The sequence below is a fragment of the Stegostoma tigrinum genome, chromosome 3 (assembly GCF_030684315.1).
Source record: "Stegostoma tigrinum isolate sSteTig4 chromosome 3, sSteTig4.hap1, whole genome shotgun sequence".
Taxonomy (NCBI): Eukaryota; Metazoa; Chordata; class Chondrichthyes; order Orectolobiformes; family Stegostomatidae; genus Stegostoma; species Stegostoma tigrinum.
The window spans coordinates 60,504,481-60,523,817 of NC_081356.1; the positions used below are offsets into that span (position 1 = coordinate 60,504,481).

A 19,337-nucleotide genomic window follows, 5' to 3' on the forward strand; every position below is an offset into this window, starting at 1 on the left:
GCATGAAGCATTGGATAGTTGCACATTGGAGTTTGTTGTTGGCTTAAATTAGGATCCCCTGTAAGTTATATCATTGGGAACAGAAGTTACTGAAGAATATATACAGATTAAATGAAAGGCAAGACTCTTACAGATCTTATTCAAAGGCTTAACCCTTATTATGAAATCAGGAAGCATTTTTACAAAAATGTAGTGAAAATCTGAAATTCATCCTGTCTGTGTCTAATGAGTTCAAGACTAAGATTGGCTGATGTTTATCAAATCATAATATAAAGGTTGTATCAGATGGATAAATCGAGTTGTGGTCTAGATCGTTGATCTTATTGAATGTAGGAATAGACTCAAAAGGCTGTTTGACCTGCTAATTTCTGTATTTTGGAAGGAATAATCAAACAATGGGTTGCCACATTTATGTTGATATTGTGCTTCAGTTGTCCACAGTGAAGTACGCAAAGATAATGTTTTTGCGCACTTTCTCAGATTTTCTTCTGTTTGCAAAATTACCTTCACCATGCAACTTAGTCGAGATTAAAAGTTGTGGGAGCAGTCTCTGCATCAATATACTACACACCATAAATTAAGTCAACTAAGCTCTATAAGCATTTGATTTAATTTATTTGAAAATTTATTTTCTTCCTTATTTTGAATATGTAGCTCCACAATTGAAATCCTCCTCTGAGGCTGACCGCTTACGTCAGAGCCAAGTGTTAAACATGAAGAAATTGAAGACAGCAGACATGGATGTGGCGCATTCCAAGCAGAAAATAAGGGAACTTGCCATCAATATTCGTATGAAGGAAGAACTCATTAAAGAATTGGTTAAAACAGGTTAGAAGTGTTAAAATTTTCTAAGTATAGGTTGGCAGAGTACCAGCTGTATTTTCTCAGTGTCGAACTAACAAGAAGTGGACAAAAGCATCTGTTAATGTTCTGCTTTTTGTTACTTTATTTAAGACTATAAGTTCAGGAGTTTTCAGATGCCAAGGTAACTTTATTAGCTTCACCACTTTCAGGTTTTAGCCTGTGGGTTTACATGTCTTCTTGATCTTCAAAGCACTAAATAAACCATGTGTTTCAGCTGCGTTCCTCACATGCAAGAAGTATAGATAAATAAAACTAAGAACTGCAGATGCTGGAGATCTGAAACAAACAGAAATTGCCAGAAAAACAGTAGAACTGGCAGCATCTGTGAAAAGAAAACAGAGTCAATGTCTCAAGTTGAGTGACCTTCTTCAGAACTTTAGCAGATGAATAGTCTGGCAATATGGGACAAGATTGCATTAACCAACCAGGAATTGAAGACTAAAGTTCTAATTTTAATGGTCAGTGACCCATCACCAGGAATAATCGGTGAAATCTTATAAAGGTCTGAGCATTCTGAGCGATGGCAAGATTTGTGACATAGTCGTCTGAAAATTCTGGCAAGGCCTGTTGCTACATCAGGATTAACTCATTGTATCTTTTGTGCATTTGCTGAGCAGCTCAGGAAGTTTCTGGCTAGGCAGTAGTGAGCTGCCAATTAAGGGCAATTACAACTTGTTAAACACCTTTATAAATTCTGCAACTTGCCTAATGAATACTTAGCCTCCTCTCTCAACATGGAAATTACAACAGACACCTGGCAACTTCATCTCACCCCTGGCTGCAACCAACCTCCATGTTGTTCAGCTTCAAACAGCACCCAAGGACACGATCCGTGACCACTTGCCGCGTGTACCCCTTGTCCACAGACATTGTTAGCCAACGTCAGATGCCAACTCACAGCCATGACGGCACCTCCGCAATCCATTTGCAGGTTATTTAGGGAGCAGAAGCATGCATTATACATGCACTGGCAACTAGCATTGAAAGGCTGCTGGAGGGAAAGATTACATGCAAGGACAGGCACTTAGCTCATGGATTGAACTAGGTTTCATCTCAGGGCTGATTGCTTGTTCCTTTTGTGCTCACACTCATGCTGTTAGCTCCTACCTGCAATCTTGTGGCATCTATGCCTTGCCTTCACTTGCCTTGCTGTATCTGTTCGTGCTTTGGCACTTCAGTCAGTGTTATATTGACATGCTGTTCTGCACACAAACATCTTGTCATGGTTTTCAGTAGGGATCTGTATGAGGATCTTGGGAGAAATCTTAACGTTTCGGGCACTAAGAACCACAGTATGTGTATGCAACAAACACACTGCCCATATATTCAACCAAATGTCCAGGTTGGAAATTGGATGGAGTCTTGACCTCAGTCGGGTCAAGGAGGGTTCAATAAGTCAGTTGGCCAGGAGACTCAATACTGTCAATCATGGGTACGTTCTGCACACAGCTCAGGGGCATAGCCACAGTCAGTAATCTGCTTGGGACAGAGATGCTTCCAGACTCATTGAGTATTTCCAATATTTTCTACTTTGAATTCCTGAGAGTAATTGTTAATAGTGTGGGCATATTAGTTGGAAGCTGAACCATTTTAAATATTAAAATATATGTATAATAATAACTTACATTATATAGCACCTTTAATGTGGTAAAATATCCTGATGTGCTCTATAGTAACATTATTTAACAAAATATTTCAGTGAGCCACAAAAGGAGATATCTGGATAGATGACTAAAACCATGTTGAAGATGCATGTTTTATGGAATGTGTTCAAGGACAAAATAAAAGGAGGTATCGAGGCTGAGAGATTTATGGAAGAAACTTCGGAACAGAGGCTTTGGCAGATAAAAGCCTAGCTTCGACAGCAGAATGATAAAATTTACGAATACTGAAAAGACCAGAATTGGGGAAACACAGACACATGGCTGTTTGCAATTAGAGAAAGATAGAAAGTTGTAGAATGTTGAAGAGAGATGAAAATAAGGCAGAAACTTTTAACATGAGGCATTACTCGACAGTAATATAAGGAAATAGGGATGTTGGTGAATGGGATTGGTCCAAGTTAGGATGTGGACAACAGGGATTTTGGATGGCCTCATTTTTATGGAGGGCAGAATGTGGAAGTTGGGCTGGGAGTAGTCAAGTCTATGGTGTAGATAAGCTAAACTGGGATAGTGTCACCTATTGCTTTGAAGGTGAAAAAGGTGATCTTAGAATGTAGAGCTATATGGTCAGTTACTCATTCCATAGTTGGCTATGATGTCAAGGTTGCGAGTGGCTTGGTACGGCTTCAGATATTTGTCAGGATAAAGGATGGAGTCGGTGAAGAGAATGGAGTTTGTGGAGGAATCCACGAACATGGCTTTGCTGTTCCTAGTATTTAGTTGGAAGGACTTTCTGGTCCGGTAGTGAATATTGGACCAGTAATTCTAGAGATGATAGTGAGGCAAGATAGGTGTGGTGAAGTAGAATTGAGTGTTGTGAGTTTACATGCAGAAACTGATGTAGCACTTTTATGCTGTCCCTTGGGGATATCGTATTTAAATATAAAATGGGAGGACGCAAGGATAACCGAGTGTTACATCAGAGTTCTTGGTAAATGAGTGGAAAGAGAAGCTATTAAAGATGTTTCTCTGGCTATAACTGATTAGAAATGATTGAAAGTGAATCAGTGTTAAGTCTAGCTAAACTAATGGAAGCCATCTCAAGTTGTTAACTTGCCAGCGATTTATAGAATTGATCATAAACTGATCTCACTATTAAGTCACTCTTAAGTGCAAAGCTTAACATCAACATATAATTAGCAAGGTAGTGCTGAATTATTATGATGTAGCTATGCCAGGCTCGTTACTTATTGTCAGTTACTCATATGTATTCTTGTTAATTAAATCTTAAATGCTGATAATTATGACTGAAGGTGTTAATGAATAGATATTAATGGTGTGACTGTTTCTTTGATGATACTGTAACATGGATTTAGTTCCAGAAATGGTTTATGCGCTTCCTGATATGGATATAATATCGTAAAGACTAAAATATTCCAAAGGACCCGTTGCTGTTGAGGCTGGTTGATGTGCCCAATTTGGGCAATATTTCTTCCCTGGACTTAGATTGGGTGGTACTCCTTGACAGTTCCTTGACTGACAATGAAAGGGATACAGGTACAAATATATAAGGCCATAAAGAAATAACCCTTTATAAATTTAATAGAATGCTTATTTCATTGTGCCTGCAAATAGTTGAAGTTTAATTGTTATCATTGTCAGCAGCATGCAAACCATTAAGGTATGATGATGGACAAGCAGTCAAATCAAATCCATGGGGCAGGGGTAGCTTCAAATGGTGTACTTTTGCTGTTGGCTGAAAAGATACATCTGAGAGAACGGGTTCTGCCCCAAGTGCTGCATAAGAAGCAGCTACTGGATGTGACATTGAGATGTAGTTTACAGAGCCTCTCATAAGTATGAAAATCAATATTTTGTGGCATTCTTTGCATCCTTGCTAGTATCCTTGATGCAGAAAATTGCCTGCCCTACTTGCTCTGTGGTTCTGATACACAGATTTTTGGGTAAATGTCCATTTTTCATCCTTTGAATGTGCCTGAGTTAGAGGTGTCACCTCTGCTCAATGAGAAACAACTTACTTGGGACCCTTGCCTTTGAGTGCACTGCCATATTCATGATTTATCCTTCCATGACCCACCCAGAATGTACTTCAAACATGAAAGTTATTAAGCTGGTTTTCTTGATGGCTGCAAGTTTTACATGTTTCACAACATTATAGCAATTTGTTGAGAATAAAGGGCTCACGAATTAACATCATGATTTGAAAGTCAACTTCAGTTTATTCAATGCACATTTCATGAGTTTCACAAAGGTAGGTTGGGAGGCAAGGCATGGCATCGAAGCATGGCCTGAGGAATATGACCTGACACAGAGGTAAAACACAAGATGCGGTGCTTGGAAAGAGGCAAGGTCTGAAGGGCAAGGCCCAGGAGACAGGCGAGACTAGGGACTAGGAGCAGTAACCAAGGCTAAGAGCCTAGTCAGGAGACAAGACAGAGAGCTGTGGTTGCTGTGGGAGAAGAGTTGGAGCAAGAGTGATTGAGGATGAGAGCAGAAGTGCTGAGGCAAAGTTCAGGTGAGCATAGAAGCCTTGCATGAGTCTTACAGATGACTTTCAAGTGAAACTAGCAACATTGCAGGACCAGCAACTCATATTCCGCCTGGGAACCCTGCAGCCTAATGGTATCAATGTGGACTTCACCAGTTTCAAAATCTCTCCTTCCCCCACCGCATCCCTAAACCAGCCCAGTTCGTCCCCTCCCCCCACTGCACCACACAACCAGCCCAGCTCTTCCCCTCCACCCACTGCATCCCAAAACCAGTCCAACCTGTCTCTGCCTCCCTAACCGGTTCTTCCTCTCACCCATCCCTTCCTCCCACCCCAAGCCGCACCCCCATCTACCTACTAACCTCATCCCACCTCCTTGACCTGTCCATCTTCCCTGGACTGACCTATCCCCTCCCTGCCTCCCCACCTATACTCTCTCCACCTATCTTCTTTTCTCTCCATCTTCTGTCCGCCTCCCCCTCTCTCCCTATTTATTCCAGAACCCTCACCCCATCCCCTTCTCTGATGAAGGGTCTAGGCCCGAAATGTCAGCTTTTGTGCTCCTGAGATGCTGTGTTCATCCAGCCTCACATTTTATTATCTTGGATTCTCCAGCATCTGCAGTTCCCAATATCTCCAACATTAAACAGTTATTTTTGCAAGAGAATTTTTTTTGGCCAGCATGTAACCAATCCAGCAAGACTCAGTCTAATTCTAGATTTATTCTTATGAAAAAGAAATGTTGAGCAGCTGGATGAAGTAGCAGTGGGATCATCATTTAGGAAATAGTAATCATAATACGGTTAGATTTAGCATCATTATGGAAATGGACAAAGATGGAACAGGAATAAGAATTCTAAATTGGGAGAAGACAAACTGTATTAAGCAGAGATATGATCTGGCAAAAGTGGACTGGTTATATGCTTCTTGAAGGAAAAAGTCACTACAAATCAATAGAAGGTATTCAAAAGTGAGATTTTACAAGCAAAGGGAAAGGGTGGTACTGCCACATCCCGAGCCCCCTGTTTATCCAGAAGCATACAGGGCAAGATAAAGCAGAAAAATAGAGCCTAAGAAAATCTCAAAAATAGTAATTCTTTCGGAAGGTTAGGGGAGTTACTCTTCAGAAGGTGGTGGTGAGCTAACTTCTTGAACCGCTGCAGTCCATGTGCTGTAGGTATACCTACAATATCTGAAGGGAAGGGAGTTCCAGGATTCTGAACCAGTGACAGCGAAGGAATGGTGATGCATTTCCACATAGGACAGTGAGTGGCTTGGAGCGGGTTGTCCGTCTTTGGAACTTCGACCAGTTTAAGTACTTGCAGCACAATCCATGGCAGAAGACCATGAAGCAATCAAAGAAGACCTAGGAGAAGATCTACCCTGACCTGCAAGACCCACCTTTTGTGGAAGAAAGCCAGCCCAATGTCAGAGAGAAAGGAAATTCGAACGACCCAGCTCAAACACATGGATAGTTGTGGGTAATATTCTTTCTCAGATGGATAGAACTAAATAGAGTGTAAATATTGTGGAAGTTTGGGAAATGCTCACATGGTGTTTTTAATAAGGATTCTTACACTAATAAGATCGAGTTGAATTGCAAACCAACTTCTGTGTCTCTTTATCAGGTTCAAGAACATGACCACTTTGGTAAATTGGTTTTTTAGTACTTAAACTGGTTCCTTCACTGTCACTGGTTCAGAATCCTGGAACACCCTTCCCTTCAGATATTGTAGGTATACCTACAGCACATGGACTGCAGCAGTTCAAGAAGTTAGCTCACCACCACCTTCTGAAGAGTAACTAGGGATGGGCAATAAATGCTGGCCCAATTAGTAATGCCCACATCTCACAAGTGAATAAAACCAAAGGTTAATTTTAATATACATGAGCTCAAATGAAACAAATGTGTATGGCTACATAAGGGGTAGCTTGCCATCAGTGGGGTGCCTTACAATCTGCTACTTAATTGGAAGGCATAAAGTGTAAGATAAAATCTGCATTATTTTCTGAGATAACTGGAGATAATGTCTTTTCATTATAGTATCCATCGTTGACTTTACTATTGTTTTGTCATTTTATTTGTGAAGAATTTATTGTACTTTTAATCTATTTATTTGTAAATTTATTCATTCAGGTCAGGATGCCCAAGCTGTAAACCGGCAGTATTACCAAAAGATCACTCAATTAGAGCAAGAAGCTGAGCAAGCCAAGACTGAGCTGTCAGAAGCTCAAAAACAATTACAGGAACTGGAGAACAAGGAACTTCGGGATGCCGCAGAGAAAATAAAGCTACAAAAAGAATTCCGCAAGAAAATGGAAACAGCCAAAGTTAAAATGCAGGTGAGCCACTATACAGTAGCCATCCTTTGGTTTAATTTGTTTCAATGATCATATGTGGATCTCATAAGCAAGGCCAACATTCATTTGCCTGTCCTTAATGGTCCTTGAGAAGGTGCTGCTGCTCTGTAGTGATGTAGGTAGACCTACATTGCGGTTTATTTTTAGGAAGATCCAGGACTTTGGTTCAACAATGGTGAACCAGGTGATAAAACAGCAATGTAGATTCAAGTCAGAGATAGTAGGAACTGCAGATGCTAGAGAATCTGAGATAACAAGGTGTAGAGCTGGATGAACACAGCAGACCAAGCAGCATCAGAGAAGCAGGAAAGCTGACGTTTTGGGCCTAGACCCTTTCTGCTCTACACCTTGTTATCTTAGATTCAAGTCAGGATAGTTTGTGACTTGGAAAGGAAATTGAAAGTAGGGGTGTTCTTAGTATGTCTACATAACTGAAGTTATTCACTTGTGAGATGTGGGCATTACTGACTGGGCCAGCATTTATTGCCCATCCCTGGTTACTCTTCAGAAGGTGGTGGTGAGCTAACTTCTTGAACCGCTGCAGTCCATGTGCTGTAGGTATTCCTACAATATCTGAAGGGAAGGGAGTTCCCAAAACACTAACATGTATCCTAAGCTCAGTTTGCCACAAACAACTGCAACGCTCAGTCGCGAACCACTTCAACTCCCCCTCCCACACGTTGGACCACATGTCCATCCTGGACCTTCTCCAGTGCCACAGCGATGCCACTTGAAGGTTGTAGGAACAGCACCTCATATTCCTCTTGGGAACCAATGGTCTCAATGTGGACTTCACAAGCCTCAAAATCTCCCCACCCCCCGACCTCATCCCAAAACCAGCCCAGCTCATCCCCACTTCCTTGACTTGTCTGTCTTTTCTCCCACCTATCTGCTCCTCTCACCTCAACCCCCACCCCCAGCTCCTACCTACCAGCCTCATTCCTGCCTCATTGACCTGTCCGTCTTTCCTTGAAGGATCAACCCCCATCCTAACTCACCACCTACATCCACCTTTACTGGCTCCATCCCCCCCTCCTTGACTTGTCCGTCTCTTCTCCACCTACCTGCTCCTTTATCGACCTTCCATCCGCCTTCCCCCCCCCCCAACCTTTATTTCAGAATTTCTTTCCCCTCTCCCATTTCTGAAGAAGGGTCAAGACCTGAAACATCAGCTTTCCTGCTCCTTTGATGCTGCTTGTCCTGTGGTGTTCATCCAGCTCTACACCTTGTTATCTCAGATTTTCCACCATTGGCGGTTCCTATTATCTCTGAACCTATGTATGCTCACTGATGCCTTTACATCTTGTGAAATTGTGGTGCCTGAAACTAGACACAATACTCCAACTGAGGCCAAACCAGTACAGGTCTCATAATATTTTTTGCTTTTGTATTGTATGCCTTATAACTGTTTTCTGCACCTCCCTGCCTCCTTCAAAGATTTGCAAACATGTAACCTACACCCTTTTAACAATTACAAAAGAAAGTCCGTGACTTTAACTTGCTGGAAGTAAGGTTGATAACGGTTTGAAATGCTGATTTCATTATAAAAGGCAATTGAGAAGTATTTAGCTGTGGTTGGGATCTTGCTTTCATTTGAATAGTTTTGTTTTTTGAACTGAAGTCCAGCTGTAACAAGTATACTGCAACCCATGGTGGACAAAATAACAATCATAAAAATAACAAATATTAAAGATTTGGTCCTGTTCCATTTAGACCCTGCAGAGGAAACAGCAGGAAACAAGGAAGTTGTTTTCTTTATCAGCGCAGAGTGAGAAGCGTTTGGTCCAACTGAGCCAGAATGTCTCAAACATGAAACAACAGCAACAGCTGCTTCAGAAGAAACTGCAAGAAGAAAGCGAGAAAAAACGAAAACTGGAAAATGAGATTCAAAGAGATCAGCAACTAATTAAAGTAAGAACATTTCAAAGTCAAATTATCAATTATAAAGGAAAACATTAATTATACATGCCACTTGTATACATGTTTTCTGTATGAGAAACTTACTGTGTACTGTATTCTTTAAATTTGCCATTTAATTTGTCCCTATTTGCACTTTCCTTTTTAAAATCCCCTCTACTATGGAAGAAATCTACCTGAAAAGGTGGGTGTGTTTTGGAGGGGGTAGCAGATCAAAAGTGATGAAATTGGGAGGTAGTGCTATAATGGTAATGTCACTACACTAATAATCCAGAACCGCAGGCTAATATTCTAGCGACATGGGTTTGAATTCCACCATGGCGAGTGCTAACATTTGAATTCGATAGCTAAATGTAGTCTAATGATGATTACGTAAACATTGTTGATTGTCATAAGAAACGTCTGGTTCACTGATGTCTGTTAGGGAATAAAACCTGCTTTCTTCCTGATTTAACCTACATGTACTTCCAGGCCCACACCAATGTGGTTGACACTGAACTATCCTTTGGAAAAGCCTAACAACCCGCTAAGTCATATCAAGATGTTACCAAGTCAAACTAAGTCTAGACAGACCACCTAGCATTGACTTAGGCACAGGAAGCAACAATTACCCTAATGATTCTGCAAATCATTCTTTTATAATGACTGGAAGTTTGTTCAAAAATTGGGAGTGCTGTACCAACGACTAGTCAAGAACAGTGTGACAACATAGTTATATGAGAATAATCATATCTTATGGCCCCGCATACCAACATCACCTTCCATGATTTATGTTACGTCCCATCAGCAGGACAGAATGGTACATTCCAGAGGTACGTTGACTGCAGACTGCATGAAGTTTCATGGCATCTGATTGAACATAGGCTAGGAACTTAACTGTTTGCCAACTATCAGTGCTCTTTCAAACTGAACAGTACTTGAAAGAAGCATGAAAGTGACAAGGGCATAACATATACGCTTGGCAGGGGACTTCAGTACCCATCACCAACTGTGGCTTAGTAACATCTCTACTGAATGAAATGACTAAGTCGTAAAGGACATAACTGCTAGACTGGATCTGTGGCAGGTGGTGAGGGGAGTGAACCCAGAAGAGGAAGAAACTCAACTTGACTTCATTGTCATCAGCTCATCTGCCCATAACAGCATATCGGTAGGAGTAATCACTACATAGTCCAATCTTCATATTAAGGATATCCTCCACTGTTGCGTACCAATACCCCCATACTAAATGGGTCAGAACAACAGATCCAACAACTCAAAACTCGCCACTGTGGACCATAATTAACAGTAGAATTGTCTTCATCCACAATCTGTAACCTCATGAACCAGCATATCCCCCACATTGCCATTACCGAAAGGCTAGTAAGACAATCCTAGTTCAATGAACGCAAAGAGCATGCCAGGAGCACTGAGCATATCTGAAAATGAGGTGTCAACCTGATGAAGTTACAGCACAGGGCTACTTATGTGCCAAACAGCAGAACTGGCATGCAGTAGACAGGGTTAAGTGATCCCACACCAATAGATTAGGTCTAAGCTCTGCAGTCTTGCCATATCCAGTCATGAATTGCAACAGACAATTAAAGAAGTAACAGGAGATGGGGACTCCACAATATCCCTAATCTCAGTGATTTGGGAGTATGGCACAACGTTGTGAAAGATGAGGTTGAAGTATTTGTATCCATCCTCAGCGAGAACTGCAGAGTGGAAGACCCATCTCAGCCACTTTCTGAGGCCCCTCAAGGGAGCAATCAACCAAGTTTTTTTTTTCTTTATTCATTCCTGGGATGAGTGTGTCACTGGCAGGCAGCATTTATTGCCCAGAGGGCAATTAAAAATCAACCACATTGCTGTGGGCCTGGAGTCACATGTAGCCCAGAGCAGGTAAGGATGGCAGTTTCCTTCCCTAAAGGACATTAATGAACCAAATGGGTTTTTCCAGACAATCAGCAATGAATTCATGGTCGCCATTAGATTGTAAATTCCAAATATTTATTGAATTCAAATTCCACTGTCTGCCATGGCAGGATTCAAACCTGGATCCCCAGAACATTATCTGGGTTTTTGGATTAACAGTCAGTGATAATACCACTAGGCCATTGCCTCCCCTGACGTATGACATCAAGGAGCCCTAACAAAATTGGAATCATTGGAAATCAGGAAGTTTCTCCACTGGTTGGAGTTACACCTAACACAAAGGAAAATGGTTGTGGTTGTTGAAGGTGAATAATCTCAGCCTGGAGCATCTCTGCAGGAGTTCCTCAAGGTAATGCCCAACCATCTTCAATTTGGAGATATTACATTTTGTTCCCTCATCTGCATCATTAACAGGTATTGTGAATAGCTAGGATCCAAGCACTGATCCCTGTGGTATTCTGCTAGTCACTGGCTGCCATTTGTTGGATTAAGAGGAGTGTAGGACTGTTAATAGTGCAGTCTTTTGATTGAAACTTTGAATCAAGGCCCCAAGAACTCTCAAGGTTCATGATAGTATCGCAAAGGCCCCAAGAACTCTCAAGGTTCCATGATAGTATCGCAAAGAAGAACAGGAGATTTATCCTTGTTGCTTTTACAATATTTATGCCAGCCAACATAACAACAAAAAGCCTGGTGATAACATTTCTATTTTCGAACTGGATCAGCACGAAATGATTGCCATGTTTGTTTGTAATTTAGGGCTTTGAGATCTTCAGAGGGTCTGCAAGGTACTTGTATAAGTTCAATCTTCCTTAAAATTTTGCCCTGATTTGGTCATTGAACCTCTGGGAATATAGCACAATTCTTTAGCTGTTAACCTGTCAAGACATATCTAACCTACTTATTTTCAGGGACATTTTAGCAAAGAAAACATTTCCTTGCAAGCCCACAGAATCCACACCATCATGTCCAGAGACCCATTACCGAAGCATGTGTTGCCTTTGCTCAATTGCTTAGTTTGAACCCTCTATTATGCTTCAACTGTTATTGATGTATAAAATAATAGAGCTAAAAATGACTGCTGCAGATTATTATCATCATCATTATTGTCATCCTCACACTGAGGCACTTAAATGAAATCTGTAAGTCAAATGCAATTGCAGTGGCTACATTAAGAAGCCACTGAAAAGTGCTGAAACTTCCACATTCCCAACATATAGCTGGGTTTACAGAAAATACAATATAGCTTTACATGTGGCATCAACCACCTGTGGTAGGAATGTCTTCAACAAGACAGAAAATTGGAGAGACAAAAATAGGAACCACTCATTTATGTGAAAACAAAATATTCCAAGGACATTAGCTAGTGCATGCATTTCCTTTTATGTGATGTATGTCTGAGATTGGGTTATTCTTGTCAGCTGTTCAAGAAAGGTGTCTTAAACTGATTGCAACAGTTTTGAAGGACACAACCCTAATTTTTAAAATTAGTTTATTTGTAGAAGCAGGAATAGAGAGGCTGGTGAGCTAGCAATTTGAGATCCGTGTATGCTGGTTTCCCAATGTGGTCCATTCTCTGGCACGTTTTGGAGGGCACTACATTATTGGGTTGACTGGTATCAGCAGCTAGCACGTTGGGCTAATTATAGAACCAACCAAAGAGTCTTTCTCAGTACTATCTGGAGAGAGGAATTTTCTAGGCAGCAAATTGTCCCCACCTGCTGAGGCAAAATTCTGGCCCCCAGTCCTAATAGCTGCAATTGCCAGAAAGTCACAGTGCTGCCGCAGGCATTCCAATAGAGTAATTGCCCCATCAACAATGACAACATGGCAACTATGCCCATTTTTCTTTCAAAAATTTGAAAATACTTCAGATGGCACCCTCTTGTTAATCCATCTGCACAGCCATTTCTGACAGTGGTGCTGCAAACCTTTCATGGCTGGACAACCTCCTTTTGTCTGTACAGGCTTGGATGCCCATTTCATTTAACTGTCTCTCCCCTACCTCTAAAATCTCCCTATAGATCCTTCTTTTTAATTCACTCAAGGGATGTAGGTATCTCTGGCTAGGCCAGCAATTATTGCCCATCTCTAATAGCCCCGAGGGCAGTTTAGAGTCCACCACATTGCTATGGGCCCAGAGTCATAGGAGTAGACCAGACCAAGTAAGGATAACCAATTTTCCTTACCTAAAGGACATTAATGAACCAGATAGGTTTTTCCGACAGTCAGCAATGGTTTCATGGCCATTATTAGAACCTTTATTCCAGATTCTTTATTGAATTTAAATTCGACCATCTGCCATAGTGGGTCCCTGGAACATTCGCTTAGTTTCTGGACTAAGTTTCTAGAGTTAATACCATTAGGCTGTTGCCTCCCTCCTGCCAGCATTTGTGGGTTCCCAACCCACTTCAACTTAATCAATAGCCAGGAATGAAAATTCATCCATTGTCTCTAAAGCCACATCAGTCTGCAATGAAAATGTGATAATTATTAAAATATTTTCAAACATGACCTCTGTAGAGTCCAATACTATTATGGAAAGAGGATTAGACACTCACCCAAAGTGATGAAATCTCCAGTTGGAATAGAATTGAACAAATTAATTTTATCGATAACTGAAAGGAACTAAAAGGATATGTAGTGTTCAGTGTTATATCATTATGAATATAATATAAGCATTTTTTTCAAAATTGTAGAATAGTTTATTAGGTTGGCAAATATGATCTGTGCTGTTCATGCCAGAACACATGACATATTTTTACAGCATTTTATAGCTGGTGTTAACTGAACATAGACAGCATTAACACATCAGGTATTATTAAAAGAACAACACTGATTATAATTTCAACTCAGTTGTACATTTTCATACCTTAGAAGTAAATGTGTGCTGGATATGAAGGGGAATTTTTATTGGTACACATGCACTTTGAGAAGTCGAGAACTGATGTTACCCCTCTCAAAATAGAAACAAATCCTCTCAAAATAAAATTCAGTCATTCAGAAGAGAGACAAAATTACAGGGGGTCCACGATTTACATACATCCCACTTACAAATGCTTATACTTAGAAGGTATGATCCCACTCATGGTTGTAATTTTAAAGAACCATCATACGAACATTTCCTGTACTTATGAATAGCTGCTCTCCAATTTTCTGTATCGTGTTCCCACCTGCGTACAACTTGAGATACGTACAGATTTCAGAACTGAATCCTTTCACAACCTGGGACTGCTGTAAAAGGAAAGGTAAGTTCATGGATCAGTATGAATTTGCAGGCAGGTTGAAGAAACAGCCATGGTCTGATGCCCTGTTTCAAGGCTGCTGACGTGGAGATGTTTGGGAACCAGTCGGTTCATTGCATTGGTAATATCCCCATACATCCACTGCTTTTCTAAACTATAGTTGAGACGGCTGTTAATGTACACCTTACTCTACCAATTTTGTAGTGCATTGTCAGCTGCAAATACCCTTACAGTCGATGACACAGCTCCAAAATTTGATTTCTACTGTTCTAAATCCTGACAGTTCTCCACAGTTGTTGCAAGTTAGCTGTAGTGAGGCACTGCCAATGTTGTGGGGACACCGTAGATAGTATAACCAATTATACTTCATTGGTTGATGATGTCCTTAGCATGCTTTCTTTAATTAAATACTAGATACAGCATGACATTTTGTGAATTGGGTGACCTTGAAAGGCTATCAAACATTAGACTATTTGGGCCGACTGTAAGATCTGACCTTGTACTCCTGTCTGGTTACTCTTATCATTTGGAAATGAGAATTACAAGAAATAATGAGACAACACTCTGCTAAAATTTAGCAGTAATGTATTTCCTGGGTTTAAGCAACACGTACAATTCTGAGGAAGGGTCACTGGACTCAAAACATTAACTCTGTTTTTTCCTTCACAGATGCTGTCGGACCTGCTGAGCTTTTCCAGCAACTTTGTTTTTGTTCCTAACGTACAATACAATACCAGCAAGTTTCAAATGCACTACAGGAAATCATACACATGATCACAAGCTAATCGTGTCCTTGAAACTCAAATACTGCTTTGACGAATCTGTGTCTATTACACTACTGATCTGCAGTTGTTATGGCCTATTTCTCCTTTAAATCTGCTACTACCGCTACTCACCTAAAATAAACCTTTGATCCAACCATCCTTGCAAGCTATCATTTATTTCCCACTTCTCTTTCAACTCTACAGTTTTTGAGTCTACTGTCACATTTCATATCTGTTCCCAGTGTTCCCAAAACTCAACTTTGTAACACATTCATTCAGGTTTTTGCCAACCTCCTCCCCACCACCGCCTCCCCCCCGGCCCCGGACCACTTGCCGCAGTACCAAAATGATTATTGTCAAAGTTATAAACAGGTCTTATATGACTATGATAAAGACAAACTATCACTTCACATCCTGGAGGATTTAACATGGTTGATCACTCTATCTTCCTCCAAAACCCTACCACTGATGTCTAGTTCAGTGAGACAGCCCTCACCTGGTTCAATACTTATCCATCCCTTCATACTTAAAAATCTACCTTCATGGCTTCTCTTATCATTCATGTACAATTACCTTTTCCCACTAATTTATTCTTAGTTCCTTCAAATTGCTTTTCTACATGCTGTTCCTCAGCTACATCATCCAAAAACACATCAGATTTCACATGAAGACTGATGACCCCCACCTGCCTCACTGCCATTTCTGTTGACCCCTTTATATTTTCAACTTGTTTGCTTAACATCCAATAAGCAGAATTTTTTTTATGACTAAATGTTAAGAAAGTTGAAGACATTGTCTTTTTTATTGCCTGGATCACAAATTCCACTGTTTTTCCATCAACTGCAATCCATTATCTGCACCCCATAATTTGGAAGTTATCATTCTGTTACCAAGTCTAAATTGTACATCTGATTGTTGAATAACAGTGAAAAATCAGCTGCAAAAATCTTATGTAATATCATATCCTTCCATTTGTTAATCTAAGTAACCACAATTAATTCCTCTTCTGTTTTACGTTTTCTAGCAGAATATTATCCATTCTGTTACTTGTCACCAAATGCCACATGTTCCAAATTTAGTCATGAGGGCCCATGGGAGGGTGCTGAGGAAATTTAACAGAATAGTTCCAGGGATGAAGGACTTTAGCTAAAATATTGTGTTGGAGAAACTGGAGTTATTTTCCTTGGACCAAAGGAGATTCAGGGTAAATTCATAGATACCATTATGACGCATTCAGATATGGCATTTAAAGAAACGAAAGGGCAGGGGACATAGATTAAGAGATGCAAGAAGAATCTGAGGAAGGGTATTTTTATGCAGCATTGGGTAATGACCTAGAACTTACTGCTACAGTGGTGATGGAAGTGAATACTCTGAGTAATTTAAAAAGGAAATCAGATGGTTTCTTGAGAAAAATAAACTTGAAGAGCTTCAGGAATATGGCATTAGTGCTGGTGTACACTCACTGGATTGTGTGGCCTCCTGTGTGATATTGAACCTATGACTATAAATTATTTTCTGCTGCCTTATGAAATGCTAAATATGTTATATCTAATGCCATTATTTTCCTTTTATCCTTTCTGACACTTCAAAGAAATCAATTAAGTTGATTAAGCATGATCTTCACTTTAACAGCTCTTTTTTGATTTCAATTTCTTCATAATTTTCTATTATATATGAATAAAGATTTCATTGCCTTACTTCCCATCAATCTTAATCTAATTCATCTATAATTTCTGGATTTGTTCTATCTCTCCTTTGATATATAGAAATCAAATTAACTGTCCATGAATGAGTGACACTATTCCCTTTTTCAAAGGAATACTGCATAATATGCAAAAGCTATATTTTCATTAATAAGGTAGGTATGAAAATTAAATAGGATACAGAAATATGTATTAGAATGTTTCTGAAGCAAACTGATTTATGAGGATTGATTAGCAAAGCTTGTGTTCTTAGAGGAGACAAAATTGAGAAGTGATTTGTTAGACATATTTGAAATCATGTGGTGTCTGGACTGAATAGTTAGGGAGAAGCCAGGACTCAAGAGATGGGGTGCTATGGTGCTACTTATCAGGGCACATGCTTTCTGAGGGGTCTCAGGTTCAGACAGCACCACCCCCACGTGACCAACCAGAGCAAGGTCGCCTCTGTTCATTCATTCATTGCCGGTCCTTTGCAGTCAAGGACGATTGTCTCCCATTGTCAGGGTGAGTTCATAGGTAGCTGTACAGACCAATCCAGCTACTGCAGGCTCTGTTAAACTTGGGGCAAGAAGTGGTTGCAAGAAGGGCTGTTTGGGTTGTTGGTGTGGCAACACGCCCCTTTCACTGTTTTCACCTGGCTTCTGTGAGATGCTCAATGCCAAACTGTCCATAATGGTCCTGACATTTCAGTGGTCCCAGAGGGTGTGGAAGGTGCCTATGCAAGAGGTCTTTTAACATGCGTGAGGAGTTTATAAAATTACTGGGCTTGTAGGAGTTTATACAAGCATTGGGCTGGGAGGGTGTTGTAAGACTATTGGGCTGTGGCCGATAAAAGCACTGAAACTCGATGCAATGTGTTTTGAAACACTGGCCTCTCAGCTGTTATTAAAAGAGAATCACTGGGCTGAGTGGGCATTATAAAATTACTGGGGGTTGGTTTAAAAACACTGGAAACACTGGGCTAGGGGAGTTATATAAACGTCCGTGGACTGGAGGGAGGCTGAATTGGTAAGGAGCTGTTCACCTTCCATGTTTCATGCTGATAGCCTCACTAGAGAGCTGTGAATTGCTGGGGTTGTTGGTTGAGTCCGGGACTCAGAATTGTGGCTAGGAGCAGGGGCGAGCATTTGGGGTTTGTTCCTGGGATGGCTGGGCACAAGGTTGGATTACCAACGTAATATACTTAAATTGGCACAAAACGTTTGCTAATTGCGTGTTGTTTTTAATGAACAAAAATTAGAGTCTGGATACTGTCCATGATGTGGTAGATTGTCGTTTTCAGGAGGGAGCAGGGTAATTGCCTTACGAATAAAGATTCGCAGAGCAACAGGAGAAAGGCAAGTGATTGAACTAGCTGTATTTTTGTCACTACAGTTGGCACAAGTATGATGGGCCAAATAGCCTCATCCTGAACAGTAACCGTTCTCTGAACATATTTAAAAAGTGAAGTCTTTTCCATTTACAACAAATTGTTTTAAAACCAGCACGCAATGTCTCTGTTTTTAGACTGATTTCTGCACAACCATATTGGAATTGCACTCAATACCTATAATCAAAAATGATTGTGATTATGATAGAATAAAGCATCAGAATGTTTTAGAATCTGCATCAGTATTTGTATTCTTTCCTTAAAATAAAAACAAACTTGACAAAAATCTAACGATTTTATCTTCTGAAATAAGGTTAAAATTTTAAAGTATATATGTTTACTTTTTCTAGGAGTTGGAACAAAAGCGAGAACAACAGCAGAAAATTCTGAAAAAGAAAACTGGAGAGATTACCCATCTGAAGAAAGCAAAGTGCTCCCCTATCATCTCACAGGAACAGCAGGTATGTCTTACAACATTATAGAACCGTTGAGCGCAATGTTTATTATCCTTGTCAGTAATACTTTTACTGTTGAAACGGAACAGAAAATGGATTCAAATGCAGTATGGACTGTTAGTTCACTTCAACCTGATTTGCACAACAAACCTATTTATTGCCCTAATGGCTACAAGCGTGGATACACTTCCATTGCTACCATTGCTTTTCAGTAGTTCAGTTGAAGAGTCATATTACAATTTTTACTATGTGAGACAGTTCCCAAGTAAATGTACTTCCAGCAGATTTGCATTGTTAAAGAAAGTGCAGTTGACTGTGATAACCCGTTTTGAGCTAGTTTCCAATATGAGGTTTATGTCTATTATTAAAAGATTGCAGCACTTGTTTTCAAAATGTTTAAAGAAATAGTATTGGTGTATGAGCAAGGTAGTGTACGTATACTGAATGTAGTAAAATCCCCAGTGTCCCAGTGGACTAGAGGGCTGCTGTCTTATCAGAGGTGAGCTGGTGGTGGTTTAACCCGAGGGTCATCACACTTCAGGGGAAGGACAAGATTGAGAGAGTGTGACATTCATGGTAACCTCTGCTTGTGTGGGAATTGAACCTGCACTGTTGTGTCATTTTGC

The 19,337-nt window shown here is 40.3% G+C and overlaps 1 protein-coding gene across 6 annotated transcripts in view; it reads left to right on the forward strand.

Annotated features, from left to right (window-relative positions):
• The window catches only part of LOC125451145 (kinesin-like protein KIF27), a 108,221-nt gene that overhangs the window by 42,898 nt on the left and 45,986 nt on the right, over nt 1–19,337 (forward strand). For all 6 annotated transcript variants that reach the window (XR_009445571.1, XM_048527922.1, XM_048527921.1 and 3 more), the window contains 4 exons: nt 655–828; nt 7,115–7,320; nt 9,052–9,249; nt 18,607–18,717. Coding sequence is in view for 5 of the 6 variants with exons in the window: in XM_048527922.1 (XP_048383879.1) it covers nt 655–828; nt 7,115–7,320; nt 9,052–9,249; nt 18,607–18,717 (689 nt within the window). In the remaining variant the exon portion in view is untranslated. The remainder of the gene's footprint in view (nt 1–654; nt 829–7,114; nt 7,321–9,051; nt 9,250–18,606; nt 18,718–19,337) is intronic.